The sequence below is a fragment of the Thermothelomyces thermophilus genome, chromosome 3, assembly GCF_000226095.1.
Source record: "Thermothelomyces thermophilus ATCC 42464 chromosome 3, complete sequence".
Classification (NCBI taxonomy): Eukaryota; Fungi; Ascomycota; class Sordariomycetes; order Sordariales; family Chaetomiaceae; genus Thermothelomyces; species Thermothelomyces thermophilus.
Window position 1 is genome coordinate 704,877 of NC_016474.1, and position 14,377 is coordinate 719,253.

The following is a 14,377-nucleotide window of genomic DNA, read 5'->3' on the forward strand; positions in this document are numbered from 1 at the left end:
TGGTGACACGGAGTGAGCCGCCCTGCACATAGCGACACCGTTAAAGCCCGCTGACCATGTCGTGTCTCCAGTGCTTATAGAGAAATCTCCTGCAAACAGGGTGGAAAGTTAGGGATGTGTATATGCATGTTCACATTCGAAATGAGCTACGCCTCGTGTTCTTCTCTCCTTCCCCCTCTCTGCGAAGCGGGGTGGGCTCTAGAATAACGGTAACTCTTCTCAAGGTCACTGCGTTGGCAATCCTTTTACCACAAGCTTCTGTCACCGACCCTTGACCCTTTCCAGCCTCAGATCATTGATGTACATGTATCGGCTCAGAGAGATCCACCCGTACCGGAACCAGACCATTTGGCTTTTGTGCGCCGATACCATGGCCTTCCACGCAGTCGTGACGCTGCCGTGCCCAGCCAATCCATTGAGAAACACCAGTCCCCCAGGGTGTTGCTTGTCCTTCTTATCGGCGCCGATAGCCCAGCTGATCAGTGTGGCCAGCACATCCAAGAAGCCAACGTATTTCCGCCATAGGGGCACCGTTGTCAGGGTGTAAAGGTCAACGGGCGATTGCCAACCCGGCTTGCCGGCCACCAGCGCCGCAATAAAAGCCTTGGCGCCGTGGTATAAGGAAATGTGGTTCGGGTGGCCTGAGACGCCGCCGGCATCGAAGGTGATGAGCACGTCAATGGCGGCGGTTGGAGCTGCATCTCTGCTGCGCGACCGGGAAAGGTCGGGAGCGAAGGCTGTACAGAGAAGGGATGAGATACTGGAGCTATCCCACGTCGTCGTCATGCTGTCGGGAAACTCGGGTTTGTCCACGACAAAAACGTCATCGGCTTTGCGCAAGCCGAGAATCAAGCCAGACTTTGCAAGCTCTCGCTTCCGCGTTTCCCCGAGGCCATTAGCATTGCCTGTCATCCAGATGATCTGTTAGCAATCGCAGAATTAGGGGCTGAGAGGGCTCGGGCCAAGCGCATACCGCTGCTCAGACAGAGAATCTTGACATGGTTGCCCGTTTCTGGGTTGGCAAGAGCCATGACGGCGGGTGCAAAAAACATGGCCTCGTCATCAGGGTGCGCAATGAGAAGACAGATGCGTTTGTTGCGCAGGACAGGAAAGCGCGCCGAGACCACCGACACGGTGTAGATGTACAGTGATGGGAGCACGACGGCGAGCACGCCGAGGTTCAGGAGCCAATTCATCGTGCCCCAGGCCCAGACGAATCGGTGAGGAAAAGCGATGTGGTCTGCAGAGAGAACACGCGTCGCAAGGCGGCCAATTGAGCCAGAAAATGGTCCTCTCCCAGTTCACACCCTTCCGCTTGTCTGAATCTGATGTTGGTCGACGGAACGGAGCGTCGCCGGTGCTGTTTTAGGACCCGTCTTGTGACTGTAGCAGGATGGAGTCGTCGGCGTGGCGGGGAACCTCGACGTAAACGCGATGCAACCAATTGATGTGCCGCGATGTTGAAGCTTCTCCGTGCAACCCGTGGCGAACCGGAGCTTGGGTTTGAGGGTAGTTGAGCGTACCAATCGTTGCGGAATTTGGGGGGCGCGAGAACTCGCGGCGGCGGAGAGATCCCAGCATCAGTCACGAACTATTATCAAGCGCTGTATGCAGTGGGAAACTTCATGTCGTGTCGCCACGATGCGGACATCCATGCGAAGGTGGAAGCCGGAGTACCGTGATAGCAAAGGACACTTTGCGCGAGGACCCTTGATCAAGCGGGGACAACGCTAGACCGGGACGCACCACGGCACGCCAGCCTCGGTCCGTCCAGGGCCTGGGTTGTAGTGTAATTCGGGAAGGTATGGTAATGAGGAATAACTAAGTAATCCGTACAGCCTAGCTACCACTGGGGAGACAAAACTGTGGTCCGAGCTCCATAAGTGCCTGCCGTACCAGCTGCAGGCACGCCCCGTCCCTTTCCGACTTGGTGTCAAATTTAAGCAAATAATATGTCGGGATATGTACGAGAAACTCCGGTGAAGTCATTAGCTTCAGCTAAACAGTTCCTGGCGGGATGACTTGACATTGCCTCAACTTGAAGGCTGCGAAAACGGACGGTGATGAGTATCTAACGAAACAGTGTTATTTTGGTCCGTGCACCTCGGCGTCGCTCCGCGCACAAGCGAGTGGAAGCTCCGTGCTTTCTTTCGTTAATAGAATGTCAAAAAATAGTGCTCGACCTTGTCACATTTCCGATGTCTTGCTCCCCAGAGTGCCTGTAACCCCCCACTACCAACCGAACGCTCTGCCATGACCAGGAGACGCAGGGAACGATCTCCATCCAGCCTCCCGCTGAAACAGCCCGACCGGTCAGGCCCGACGGAGAAGACACTGCTGCAGCTCGCCGAGGAGAGAGGATTATTCGACCAGGCAAAGAAGAGGGAAGAGGAGATTGGGAGGAAATCTGGCGCGGCCTCCAACTTGCGGCCGTCGAGCGACGAAGGGAGCCATGCCGAAGACGAAGCTGGATTGCCACCCTCAGTCGAGCGTGTGCTCGAGGCGGGACTGTGGTCCGTGAGCCTGTCGATGCTACACCTCACCTTTGACGTTCTGGTCCAGCATCAGTATTCAATTGACAGAGTGGTCTGGTCCACGGTCTTGTCGAGGTTTGGCCAGGCGCTACCGGGTAAGCTGGATGCCTGCCGCATCGCTCACCGGCCACATCGCTAATACGCTACCTTGTCGCCCAGTCTTTGGTTTGCTGGTTTACGTATTTCATGCCCACCCCGCCAACCCAGGGCTTATACCCGGTCTCTCTCCGCGATACCAGTCGGTTTTCCAGCAAGCAATATTTCTCATCACGAGTGTGGTCGCGGGGTGCTACCTAATCCACATCACCAATTCGTACGGTTACATGGCCGTCATGAAGCAGGCCCCACCGCTAGGTTGCTTATGGGTCTGGTCCGTCATCGAATTGGACCTTCCCTGGGCAGTCATTAGCCTCGCTGGCGCGGGACTGTTTCTGTGGATGAAGGGATACAGCATCAAATAAGCTTGACGTAATCGTTGGCATGCAATCGTCGGGCCAGGACGTCCGTGTTAGCCTCCACAACTTAATGAAGCAAACAGTACCTAAATCCTTAACGTCAGTCCCTCTCGTTTTGAGAGCCACATCTACTTCGGTTGCATTTCTGGGCCCAAGAAATCGGTATCTCGGTACGGCAAACAGCTCTACCATCGCACTCCCGTCGACGAATCCATCAAAGTGTTCTCGACCGGGCACAAGGTAACGAATGGAGGCTCCTTCCTTTCACGATACGCGAACTGCAAGTTAATTGTCGACAAGCATGCTCAAGCGAGATCCAGTGACGTTAGGGTTACGCCTTCTCAGGCTCTCTCCGCGGGGAGGAAGGGAGTGCCGCAAGTGCAATATGCCGCCAAAGGGTGACATGGCAGGTTCGATCGAAACGAACCTCGTTCCGGAAACCAATGGGTCATGAAGGCGGTTGCTTGAGGAGCCGCCCAGCCTAGCGCTTACCTCGTATGGCGTACTGTGTTTGTCAAAGCGTCCCCTTGAAGAAATGACGAACGTCAAAGCTGGTCCGCGATGGCTACCTTCGCCCTACTTATATCGTCTCGCCAGGTTTCCGCACCCACTGGCGTTTCTCATGTTAATGTCAACTGCAGCATTTATCATTGCGCACGATATTCTATTTGGTTAAAATAATCTCACGGGCTACGCATTGTTCATCTCAACAGCCATGATCGTCCCAAGGGTGTCCGCGCTGATCACGATTGGCCTCTTCCTCTCACAAGGGCGCAGCGCGCCTACGTCTTCTGCCAACCTTACCGCCCGTGCCGAGACTGCCGTCCCCCTCGGCGTCATCATCGAACACTGCACTGTTCCTGGTGTTGTGGCACTCACCTTTGACGACGGTCCGTTTATCTACACCAGCCATGTTCTCGACCTTCTAGACGAGTACGGCGCCAAAGCCACGTTTTTCATCAACGGCGAGAACTGGTCTCGTGGCATTGATGATTTCTCGACGCCATGGCCCGAAATTCTGAGGCGGATAGACAGTTCAGGCCATCAGATCGGCTCTCACACGTGGTCGCACGCCGATCTGTCGTCTGTCGACTCGGCCACTCGGGAACTCCAGATCGTCAAGCTCGAAAAAGCGCTCTTCCACGTCCTCGGCAAGGCTCCCACCTATCTTCGGCCGCCCTATGCTTCTTGTTCGCAAGATTGTCTGTCCGAAACGGAGCGGTTGGGGCTGCACGTGGTCAACTTTGATGTCGATCCCAAAGACTATCTTCACAACCAGGAGGGCGACACCGGAGCAGCGGAAAATTTCTCACGGGCCCTAGACGAGCACTGGTGGGGGGATTCGTTCCTAGTCCTCAGCCACGACTCGCTACAGTACACGGCTGAGTACTTGGTCCCATACATGCTCGGGGAGATTCAGCGACGCGGGTATAGGGCTGTTACCGTTGGCGAGTGTCTTGGTGATCCCGCCGAGAACTGGTACTGGACTGCATGAGGGGGGGTTGAAGGGAGAGAGTCTGTCTATCTATCTTGCAGGAGAACAGGTCTCTAATAACAGCGAGAAGTCAGAGCGGGGAATCTGGTTAGGGGCCTGTTGTAAGCGTCTAGTCGCCGTGGATGAGAAGCCTCGGGCGGGGCATGCCGTGTGAGGCCTGTTATCCTCTTCTCTTTTCGGCATCTCCGGATACCGTAGCCAGGATTCCCGCTTTGCCGGTAGAGTACATAACATAATGTGTATTCACATTCGAACTGTCCTCAGCGATCAGAAAATCACCAGACCCTTTTGGTGCTCTGGTTGTGCTTCGCCCCGGTGTCGCATATCCAACCAACCAACCCCCCCCCCTTTTTTCCCCCCCATCCCGGAGGTCCCTTCGGAGAAATGCGGCGGGCGCCAAGGCTGCGACTACGAGAATGCTAGTGATGGTCTATAGCTCATTCAAGATGCCGCTCAACTCGGCCGCCACGAAGGCCGGGTCGTCTTTCTGGATGAAGTGGCCGCACCCCCTGGCGATCTTCACCTTGGTCTCTGCCGGGACCAGGCGGGTCAAGCCCTCATTGTACACAGCCCATGCAGGGTTCAAGTACGTGTTGATCACGGCCCTTGGAACTGATAGCGAACCCTGTTGCAGTTTCGGACAGTCAATGGCTGTCCTTCGAGACGCGTGATCCATTTCAACTTACTTGCTCGCACTGGGCGGCAAACTCGTCCCAATCGTGTCCCACTACAGTCAGCAACGGAGGTTTATCCTTCGTAACGTTTGGCAAACCAGGCCGGTCCGCGTGTGGCAGCAGTTCTCGCAGGTTCCTTCTGTCCAGGCGCTCTGGGTTTGGCACTGTTGGGTGGAAGAGTTCCTGGAACTTTGCCCGTGCGTGCCGCAGGTCGTCGGTCGTGATGTCCTCGGGGAGCCGACCCTCGTCAAATCCCGGGTCGTCTGGGTCAGGGAAGATGGAGCCGAAGTCCGTGTTGGCCATCATCGAATCCAGGAAAAGATACGCCGCGACCCGGCCGGGGTGTTCGGCTGCGTAGAGGCGGGCAAGGGCACACCCGATGGAATTACATACGAGGACCAGGCGGAGGTCTTCCAGTCGGCGGCCGAGCTCTTCGTGAGATACTTGGGTGAGGAGCTGGTGAAGGTCGCTGATGACTGTGCGGGCATCGTGCCCGTATGGTGAGTCCCAGGCGTCGGACGGGTCTGAGTCAGATTTGCCTTGGCCGTAACGATCATACAGGAGCAGAGCAGGGGTTGGTTGGCCCGAGTCCTTCCGGAGGTTGAGCAGGTGGTTAACTGACTCAACCCAGGCTGCCGAAGGCATCATGAGGCCGTTCAGGAACACTACTAGCGTGTTGGACAGCGGGCTCTGCCGCGGTTTGGGATGGGAAAACGAAACATGAAGGGAGGCACCAGGCTTGCTGTTTAGCGTAACGCACTTATCCTCCATCCTGGCACTGGAAGAAGAAGTGGGACATTGCCGACTTTGACGAAAACGTGGCTCGATGTCGTGCAGTCTGGGTTGGTGATCCAGCGGTTGCTGTGGCACGAGCTTCTCTCATGTAGGATCGGAGTTCCCATGGAAAAAGGAAATGGTAGGTGATGACGATGATGATAATGCTGGTGCTGATGATAATGCTGATGCCGATGGTGTGCGGAGAATGTGCGGGTCTGGCCGCTTCGTAGAGCCGGCGGCATTCCAGTTCGCTACGGTACGTACCACCTCTGCTCCTTGCGTCATCCACGCTACTTAAAAAGGGGCTTTCCGACCACGAAGTTGAGCTGACAGGGAAGTCTCGTTTGTGTATGTACAGCACATATGCTAGATATGTTATATCTTGCCTGTACAATGACAACCATCTTGGTAAATTATTTTCCCTAGCGCTGCATGCAAACTTACACACCCCCCTGCCAGGGGGGCGATAACTACTAAGTACAGTGCATATGTAATACGTACAGTTGGTTTCCCGGCAAATACACCCGCGCACATACCGCAGTATTGGGGTTCTCAAAACGTCGTGGTCGGCGTGCTAACACCATACCCGGGGTGGGCTTCCTTTCCTAGAGCGGAAACTGCGCCAATGACTCATTGCTTCCCAGAATCCATGAAAGCGTATTACGGCCACACCATGATCCCTTGCCCAATTACGTCCTGCGCCGCCATTTCATCCAATCTCGGCCTGTCGTCCTCCTCATCTCGTTTCTTCCTCAACTGCGAAGCTCCAAGTTCAAGTGACCATGAAGATCACGGCCGTGAGATACACCGACCCAGCCCGAATCTGGAAACGGGAAAGCACAAAAAAAAAAAATGCTGCTGACCAAGCCGCCAGCTTTACGTCTACCCCATCAAGGGCCTCCGCGGGATTGGGCTCAAGTCGGCTCAAATCGGGCCGCAAGGGATTGAACATGACCGGAGATTTATGTTGTACGAGGTGCATTCGACCACGGGAGAGCTGAAGAAGATCCAGGTGGACTCGCACCCTCGCTGTGCCCTGTTTGAGCAGCAGTTCGCCCGGGAATCTGAAGACGGGGTGCCAGGCCGGATCATCGTGCGCTTTCATGGCAGCTCTCCTCACGGCTCCGAGACCGCCGAGGAAAACAAGACGATCGAGGTCCCGCTGACACCGGATTGGTCCTCTCTGGAGAAGGTCGACGTGGTTCTGCACGGCAGTCCGGCCTCGGCCTACCGCATGGGTGACCCATACGACAGCTGGTTCGGCCGGCACTTTGGCGTCCGGACTATCTTGGTGTACCTGGGCGACGGGCGTCGAGCTGTCCTCGGCAAGACGCTCCCTCCAACACCGGTCCAGGAACCGCAGCGACAAGGATGGATCTCGTCGCTGACCTCTTACATAACGGGATCCCAGGGCGCGGGAACGGGTTCTGGCTCGGGCCCGTGGATCACATTTGCCGACGTGGCACCCCTATTGGTCACATCTGAGATGTCCCTTCGGGACGTCAGGGACCGCCTTCTCGGAGGCCTGCCTTTGGAAATGTTCAAGTTCCGGCCCAACATTGTTGTCGACGGCGAGGGCGAGAGTGCATGGGCCGAGGACTTCTGGGCCGAACTGAGCATCGGGGCAGTCGGCCATGGCGACCGGAGGAGGGTCCTCCAGCTAACGGGCAACTGCGTGAGGTGCATCAGCCTGAACGTTGACTATAACACAGGGAAGCCGGCCGAGGGCGAGCTGGGGAACGTTTTGAAAAGATTGATGAAAGAACGGAGGGTGGACAAGGGAGCAAAATGGTCGCCCGTCTTTGGCCGGTATGCGTTCCTTGACAGCCGCCATGCCCGAGACATCACCGTGTCGGTCGGCGATGATGTCGAGGTGACGAGGCGCAACACTGAACGGTCTGTTTGGGACTGGCCAGATTTGTGAGGGCTCGCCTTGACGGGTATCATTCTTCTCTTGCGTTTCATGCGTGGGCCGTTTCTTCCCCTTCCGCTTGCTAGAGATTCAACACGATTTCACTAAACTAGGTAATTACCTACCTTTGGTAAGGTCATCAACATATACCCATGATTTCATTTAACTTGACCGGAAACCCATTTTTATCCGCTCCTCTCCAAAGGAACCCATGATCACCCCTATCGCCCCCTTTCCACGCTGGCCCACGAGTTCACCAGCCGGCTACGTCGGCCGCTCTCAGCCATGGTCTCGTTAAACATGAGCGAGCTACGAACCCCATCCTACACAAGATCGTATACCACCATGCGTTGGAGCATGGGAATCCAGGCCTCGACGAGCTCTCTTTGCTCGTTGACGTGTCTCTTTGACTAACAGGTACTTGCGCTGCCATCGCGTGCTCGTACCGAGACTCCTTTGCCTTACAAACATAGCTGAGCTCGGTATTCAAACCTGTAACATCCCATATACTTTTGACGTGCTCACTGGGTCTTGGCTGACGGGTACGCTGGGATTCCCCTGCTTTGGAGGGTAACTTCTGTTTCCTCGGCCCCAAGGGCTCTTCGGGAAAGCAAGTAGTGTAGACAGTTCTAGCCGAGGGTGGGATAAAGCGACCGATCGGATCCGGTCGCGGAGCACCAGAAAGAGCACAGCCCGGGCCTTGTTATGCGGTGTCCGCTTCCACCTCTTCGGAGTACGGCCAGAGCGTACAACACTAAAGCTAACAATCATCAAGAGTGAATGTAGGCGGTAGTCTCACGCTCGTCCTAGTCAAATCGAGGATGTTTTGCTCCACAAAAACAATTCAATGCAAAAAATAATAACATACAACACCGGGGATTCCCCAGTCGTCACCGACCTGAGTACTAATCCGGCGATTGGTAGCTTATCTAAGGGAGAGCGGACGGGATCCCGAGTTTTCTACCATCTATGGTCGTATGTGGAATGGTAGACGAAACTCCGAGTTTATCAAGGCTGACTTCCCATGACATGCCTCCACGACCACTCTCAACAATTACCCAAGTGTCTCCTTCCACAGCATGTCCGGTCCTTCCCCCACTTATTAATATCCAATGGGGAACAAAGTCAAATTAGAGACTAGAGTGGAAAGGCAAACATATATGTAGAAAGCCAATGATTGATCAGTACGAGTGAAGGACTGACGGGTGACGCTCAGCGCCATGCACCGTTATCCCAGCCGATCTGTGCGAACGCTGGCAAGAAATCGAGTGTTATTAATTATTTCCCGGTTCTCCCGAGATCCACAATTGCCAGTGATATTTCGAAGATTGTAGCTACGGTTAGCCTTTTGTTGGCCCAAGGTACCTGACGGATTGACCGAGAATTCCCTGTCCAGTTACCCGAGTAAATGCCCTTAGGAAGCTCTCGCCGCAGTCACCGTCATTTGTACCATCACGCCGTTAGAAAGGGAGCACTGAAAATCAGACCCGTTACAGAGATGAAGGTTGAAACAGCAAAGAGGAGGGGCAATGTCTGCTTCGGCATGAAAAAAGACGGTCGGAGCAACTGCCCCTTCTCCTCCTACTGGGGTATCTGGACACTCCGTAGCGTGAATGATTATTAGCTGGATGTCTCCTGGGTGGATGGTTGCGGTCGCTCACACAGCTCGCTGCTTCTCTATGCCAAATCATAATTACACCCCTCCATCCGGAATGCCACATTGCCCGAACGGGGACCGCATACATAGGTACGTCAGGCACCTAATTAACAGTCGCAGGTACCTGCATCTAGAAACTTAGCATACATCTCTATTTAGGTTACGTCAAGCGGCGGTCATGTTGTCGAAGCAGGCCATGCAGCAAACGGGAGCACAGGCCTCCTGGTGAGAAAACGAGTGCGAGATGTGCCTTGCTCGGTGCCGTTCGAGCGTAGACTGCCCGATCGGCGCAGGTCCGGGCACTGTCGGGTACCTATTCCGCTTCCCCGTCTGGCTCGGCCAAGCCAACAAACTCCGATGATTAAGATTTGGATTCCGTAGTCCATTAGAGATGACAGCAAGACATGTTGAGCACATCAGACCCAAACTAACCGTTGTGGAAATACCGGGCTTAATTATATAAAAGAGTGCGTTTACTGTCACGCTCTGCAACCGTTGCCGGTGGTCAGTTACACCTCAGGTGGGCAGACCTTAGCGGCGGTTCTGGAACTGCAGATGGTTCGTTGCCTTCCTCCGCGCTACTAAGGTGTAGAATGGAACCGGGAAACGCCCGGGGCTGCAGCTCTTTCCGGGCGCTGCTCACAATACGACAGATACGCCGTTTCCGCCACGCGCGACATATGCTATATCACCAGTCGGAGTTTGGAGCTACCGACACGTCTAGACGGCATACCGAGCTTGAAACAATGTGAATCGGGGCGAGTGCCGCCAGCAAATTCGACGGGAGGAATAGTGTGCGTACCCAGACTGGCGGCGTCTTGGCCCCGATGTCTGGTAGCACAGCCCGCACGCCCGAGACTGGAACGTATTAATAACGCTCCTTGAAGGACCTCTGTTCGGCACCCCAATTTGTCCCTCTGCAGCACAACCCACCTTCGATGGCACCCTGCAGCTCTCTGTGGATTCCCTGCAGCGGCCGGAAATTGCATCCTACTGTTTTGTACTGTACGAGCAGATCACGGGAACCCACGGCCCTTGAGCCCACACCGTGCAGTCTTGTGTATGCAAGCAACGGTGGGCCCCTCGTCCACCAATTGGAAATGCAGTGCGGCATGGCAGCCCATCTGCGGCTCTGAGGTCCTGGCTCGCTGGGGCCGACCCGTTGAGAGTCTCGCTGCCCAGCGGCGGCCCCAAATTGGCAAAGCTGAACTGGATGAGCGTCTTGGGATCATACCGTCCCGGCACCGTAAACTCGTAATGTGAATGCGTCTTACACACTTCTGCCCCTTGGGTTGTGTGACGTAAGAAGCAAAGGTCGAAGTAGGTAGCAACGTTGTTCTGAGTGCGCGCTTCGTCCCGCCCGCCATGCTCCGCTTCTCCAAGAACACCTATCTGCATGCACGAGTTGGAGGTTGGAGAAGACCAGAGATCCGGATAGGGATGCGGCAGGGCCTCCCGGGGCGCCTATTCTTCCATTCGGATGCTCTCGAGCTCGTCATGTCAGACAGGAGTTCGTTTGCGACGTTTTCAAACGGAGGTAGGTCCATACAGATCCCTTTTCGACCCATTACTCCAAGCAATGAAGAACACCCGTTAAGGAACACCCGTTCACACGCATCTCAGTTCTGGGGCGCCAATGGCGAGGGATGACTTGGGGTGTGGAGAAGAGAGCTACAGCTGGTTGGCTGGTTACTTGGTGGTGCCGTCGCAGATACGCGAGGGCTCGCTTCCATTGTTGGCGAGACGTCTGGCGAATCCGAGACGAGATAGCGGCGGGCTGCATCATTTCGTTGCATGCCGAGTATTTTGCGCTGCCCCAGTCGGGCGCTGGCCGTTTCTACTCTGCTTAGCCGTGACAGTTGTACTTCTGAACATTCTAGGTACGGAAACAGTCTCGAAAGCCGCCAGCAGACTCCTCGAGGTATCAGGACGCCCGGAAAAGCCGTGAAAGAGGAAGCAGCTCCGGGATGTTGTTCTGTTCTTGCAGTTTCAGGACGGAAGAACTGGGTGCTTCGAGTGCTCTGTCGCGGCGTTGGCATGCTTCATCCGCCACATATAGCTCCCGCCATCTAGGGGTTGGCGGAAGTGGCCTGGATCATGTATCAATAGCGACAATGCGTTTCGGCGCGGAAAAGTTCCGTATCGGACCCGGCATGTTTGAGCGGGGTGGGTAGTAGGATAGCCTCTTAAATCCTCAAATACCTGAAAGAGAACCAACAAAATAGTGTCGAAGGTAGAGGTGCTGCCACTTTTTTGCAGGTATTCCTTTTGTTTGGAAGGGATCCATCAGCAGCGGCAGGGGGGTGGACGGGAGAGGCTGGCGCAACCATTCTGTTTCGATCGCTTGGGTCTGGAGGTTGGGCTGCTATGAATCGCACGTATGGATAAGAGAATTGGACGCCAAGGGTGCTGTCATGGTGCGAAGGCGCAGCTTGGTGAGGAAGCCCGATTGTGGGAGGCTCTGGTCAAAACGCTTTCGTTCGGCCGATGAGGTAACCGACAGACCTTGGTTCCTGTGTCAGCAAATGTGTGCTCTGCAAACACCCTATGGATCGGAGTATTGCTTGGGACCTATCCCGCAAAAGCTGGTGCTTCTGAGAAGGAGTAGAGACATGGTATGCTGTTGCAAATGGGAGGGGGGAGGGGTTTCGAGAAATAGTCCCAGGAGTTGAGCTCAATGTCACTGCCAGGCCCAGCTGGAGCCACTTAGCATTTGAAGGCCAGGAGCTTTAGGAGCTTTGGCCACAAGTTGCCCCGCGATGGGAGGCTTATCTGACGATTACCCCTCCAACCTAAATCGTCATCGCTTCCGCCGCCAGAGCATGGCGGGGTAATGCCCGCCGAACGGAAGTTAGCATCCCGACGGGAAACACGTAATCGGTGCAGCGATGGGCAGGTGCTGAACAAACTGCTCGCACTCCAGTAACGTAGGTATGTCAAGTTGCTCGAACGAGGAAACGTTGCGTCTCACAGCACAGGCTCCTGTTTTCGTTCTCACGTGAATCCGGGTTGCTATTGGCATCCTGTTAGTCAAAGGTTGGCCTTCGGCAGCATCATCTCGCGTTTCCAGCCACGGGCATCTCGTGGGTCTGATGCGTGGGGGTTCACTTTGCGACCTGTAGCGTCCATCAGTCACCGCCCATCTGTGACTGACCAGCAACATGGAAGTTTTTAGATCCCATGACGGGTAAGATACCGGCGGGCAGCGATGCCGAGGTCTGTTTGGGATCCCGTGATTGGCTACGAATACTTGCCGGTGTCCTCTTAGTCTCGTTTGGTGCTAGAGATGAAGCTGTCAGGGTTTACTTGGGCCATGATTAGTGCGGCATACGGCCAACAGATTTCCTGCCCAACCTGAAGGGCCTCGCACAAAAAACAGGCATCATCCGTGCTCTAAATGTGGGCTCTTCAGATTGGGCATCATTGTGTTTTGGTACGGAACTAGAATACTGCAACTCAGTGGTTAACTGCAGTTTTTTGTTGGCCAACATCGCAGCATTGGGCCTGCAGCACCTACCGTACTAAGGCACTCAAGCGAAACGCTAACTGCTGTCCACCCTCGGAGTTTGCAACGGCCCATTGGCCGTTGCACACAGCTTTGAGGAATTTGGTGCACAAAATACACATACAAGACGAAATGCAAAACTTACCTACGCATTGACATGTTCATGCCATAATGTGCTAACAAGCATTGGATTTTATACGCCTGCCAATGCCATTGCAGTCGCAGCAGTGGTCTTGCTCGGCGCAAATATCGTATCATGGGACTTGGTAAAGATTTCCTGCGCCAACCGTTTTAATCAACAGGTGCTCTAGTGGGGCAAGGACACCGGATTTACTACCAGTATTTCGAACACGTTGGTATTGGGCAGTACTCTTGAGATACGCAATAGTGCAAGGTACAGACATTCCGGAATACGGATTACATTACACTACTGTACATACATACACTAGCGTACCGCGTAAAGCAAGAGAGACAAATCCACCTTGACGCTGTACTTTGCCAATTCAGGCATCGCCATTCTTGCATTTAACAGGGAGCAGGAACGGCTATATTAATAGAATCACTAGGCTGTCGATCAGTGGAAGACCAGGTAGCGCAGGTCTCCTGAAAAGCTGCGTGGGGCCGTCTCCGAGATCGCCACTGGCAAAGGCGACACTGGGACAGCTCGACCGAGAGCCGTTCAGCTTTGACGGATTCCGCTCGATACCGAGCCGAGCGCACGCTCGGCCGTTGGTGGCTTCTCTGCGCGCAAAGCTGGTGTGTACGTACAAAACGTGCGCATAGTGCGCTACGTAAGTAGCTGGTATGTCTGTTGGGCCAACCGATCTTGGAACAAGGGAAAGGGATGATTGAAACACGGAATCTGGATACACTCCAAGCAATCAACTACTTGATAAGCAAGTAGTGCTGCTCGAAGCCAGGAGAGCACCTTCGACCGTTCTCCATTATTAGCCCGGCCCCTGACCTCCATACTTGTAGTTATCCGTACGGCGAGGAACAGGGATCTTCGGTCTCGTGGGCGCTTGGAACTTCGGCGCATGCCGTAGCCTTCCGGAATTGATGGCACTGCCTGGGTTGCCCTGACCGCCTACTACCACCCGCTTGAACTCGAGAGACCGAGATGTAGTAGCTCAAAATGAAGTCATTCGCGAGCGACGAGCCTCGAAATCCTTGACTTGTGATGTTCGACTTTGACAGCCGTGCCGGTGAGCAGACACATACTTGTTGTACTGCACACCTTGTCCGGAGTGTATGTACGACTGTCTGCCGCGGTTTCTAGTGAGCCATTGCATGGGTCGCTCATCTCTGACAAACCACTCGGACCGCCCTTGTATCTGCAGGCATGTATGGGCCCCAATCGGGGCACTG

General features: G+C 54.8%; 5 protein-coding genes across 5 annotated transcripts; 3 read left to right on the top strand and 2 right to left on the bottom strand.

The window, feature by feature from the left end:
• Positions 1-113: 113 nt before the first annotated feature.
• MYCTH_2315009 (uncharacterized protein) lies at positions 114-1,588 on the bottom strand. Its single transcript, XM_003662538.1, has 2 exons — positions 974-1,588; positions 114-905 (listed from the first exon to the last, which is right to left on the bottom strand). The coding sequence occupies exons 1-2, from the start codon at positions 1,194-1,196 to the stop codon at positions 262-264; spliced, it is 867 nt and encodes a 288-aa protein (XP_003662586.1). The 5' UTR covers positions 1,197-1,588; the 3' UTR covers positions 114-261.
• Positions 1,589-2,012: 424 nt separating this feature from the next.
• On the top strand, positions 2,013-3,380 carry MYCTH_2303374 (uncharacterized protein). The gene is made up of 3 exons (XM_003662539.1): positions 2,013-2,629; positions 2,694-3,229; positions 3,290-3,380. Exons 1-2 carry the CDS (start codon positions 2,254-2,256, stop codon positions 2,993-2,995), a joined length of 678 nt encoding a protein of 225 aa, XP_003662587.1. The 5' UTR covers positions 2,013-2,253; the 3' UTR covers positions 2,996-3,229; positions 3,290-3,380.
• On the top strand, positions 3,350-4,499 carry MYCTH_2303375 (carbohydrate esterase family 4 protein). The gene has a single exon (XM_003662540.1). The coding sequence runs from the start codon at positions 3,705-3,707 to the stop codon at positions 4,482-4,484; it is 780 nt and encodes a 259-aa protein (XP_003662588.1). The 5' UTR covers positions 3,350-3,704; the 3' UTR covers positions 4,485-4,499.
• Positions 4,500-4,816: 317 nt separating this feature from the next.
• MYCTH_2303376 (uncharacterized protein) lies at positions 4,817-6,133 on the bottom strand. Its single transcript, XM_003662541.1, has 2 exons — positions 5,171-6,133; positions 4,817-5,109 (listed from the first exon to the last, which is right to left on the bottom strand). The coding sequence occupies exons 1-2, from the start codon at positions 5,927-5,929 to the stop codon at positions 4,915-4,917; spliced, it is 954 nt and encodes a 317-aa protein (XP_003662589.1). The 5' UTR covers positions 5,930-6,133; the 3' UTR covers positions 4,817-4,914.
• A 469-nt stretch (positions 6,134-6,602) lies between these two features.
• On the top strand, positions 6,603-8,002 carry MYCTH_2303378 (uncharacterized protein). The gene is made up of 2 exons (XM_003662542.1): positions 6,603-6,732; positions 6,810-8,002. The coding sequence occupies exons 1-2, from the start codon at positions 6,718-6,720 to the stop codon at positions 7,857-7,859; spliced, it is 1,065 nt and encodes a 354-aa protein (XP_003662590.1). The 5' UTR covers positions 6,603-6,717; the 3' UTR covers positions 7,860-8,002.
• The last annotated feature ends 6,375 nt before the right edge of the window (positions 8,003-14,377 follow it).

Excerpts from the sequence above, each read along its gene's own strand:
- MYCTH_2303374 (XM_003662539.1), top strand. The coding sequence starts at position 2,254 with ATGACCAGGAGACGCAGGGAACGATCTCCATCCAGCCTCCCGCTGAAA. Across the intron at positions 2,630-2,693 it reads GTTTGGCCAGGCGCTACCGG|TCTTTGGTTTGCTGGTTTAC; the intron begins GTAAGCTGGATG and ends CTTGTCGCCCAG.
- MYCTH_2303375 (XM_003662540.1), top strand. The coding sequence starts at position 3,705 with ATGATCGTCCCAAGGGTGTCCGCGCTGATCACGATTGGCCTCTTCCTC.
- MYCTH_2303376 (XM_003662541.1), bottom strand. The coding sequence starts at position 5,929 with ATGGAGGATAAGTGCGTTACGCTAAACAGCAAGCCTGGTGCCTCCCTT. Across the intron at positions 5,110-5,170 it reads TTGCCGCCCAGTGCGAGCAA|GGTTCGCTATCAGTTCCAAG; the intron begins GTAAGTTGAAAT and ends AAACTGCAACAG.
- MYCTH_2315009 (XM_003662538.1), bottom strand. The coding sequence starts at position 1,196 with ATGAATTGGCTCCTGAACCTCGGCGTGCTCGCCGTCGTGCTCCCATCA. Across the intron at positions 906-973 it reads GATTCTCTGTCTGAGCAGCG|GCAATGCTAATGGCCTCGGG; the intron begins GTATGCGCTTGG and ends TCTGGATGACAG.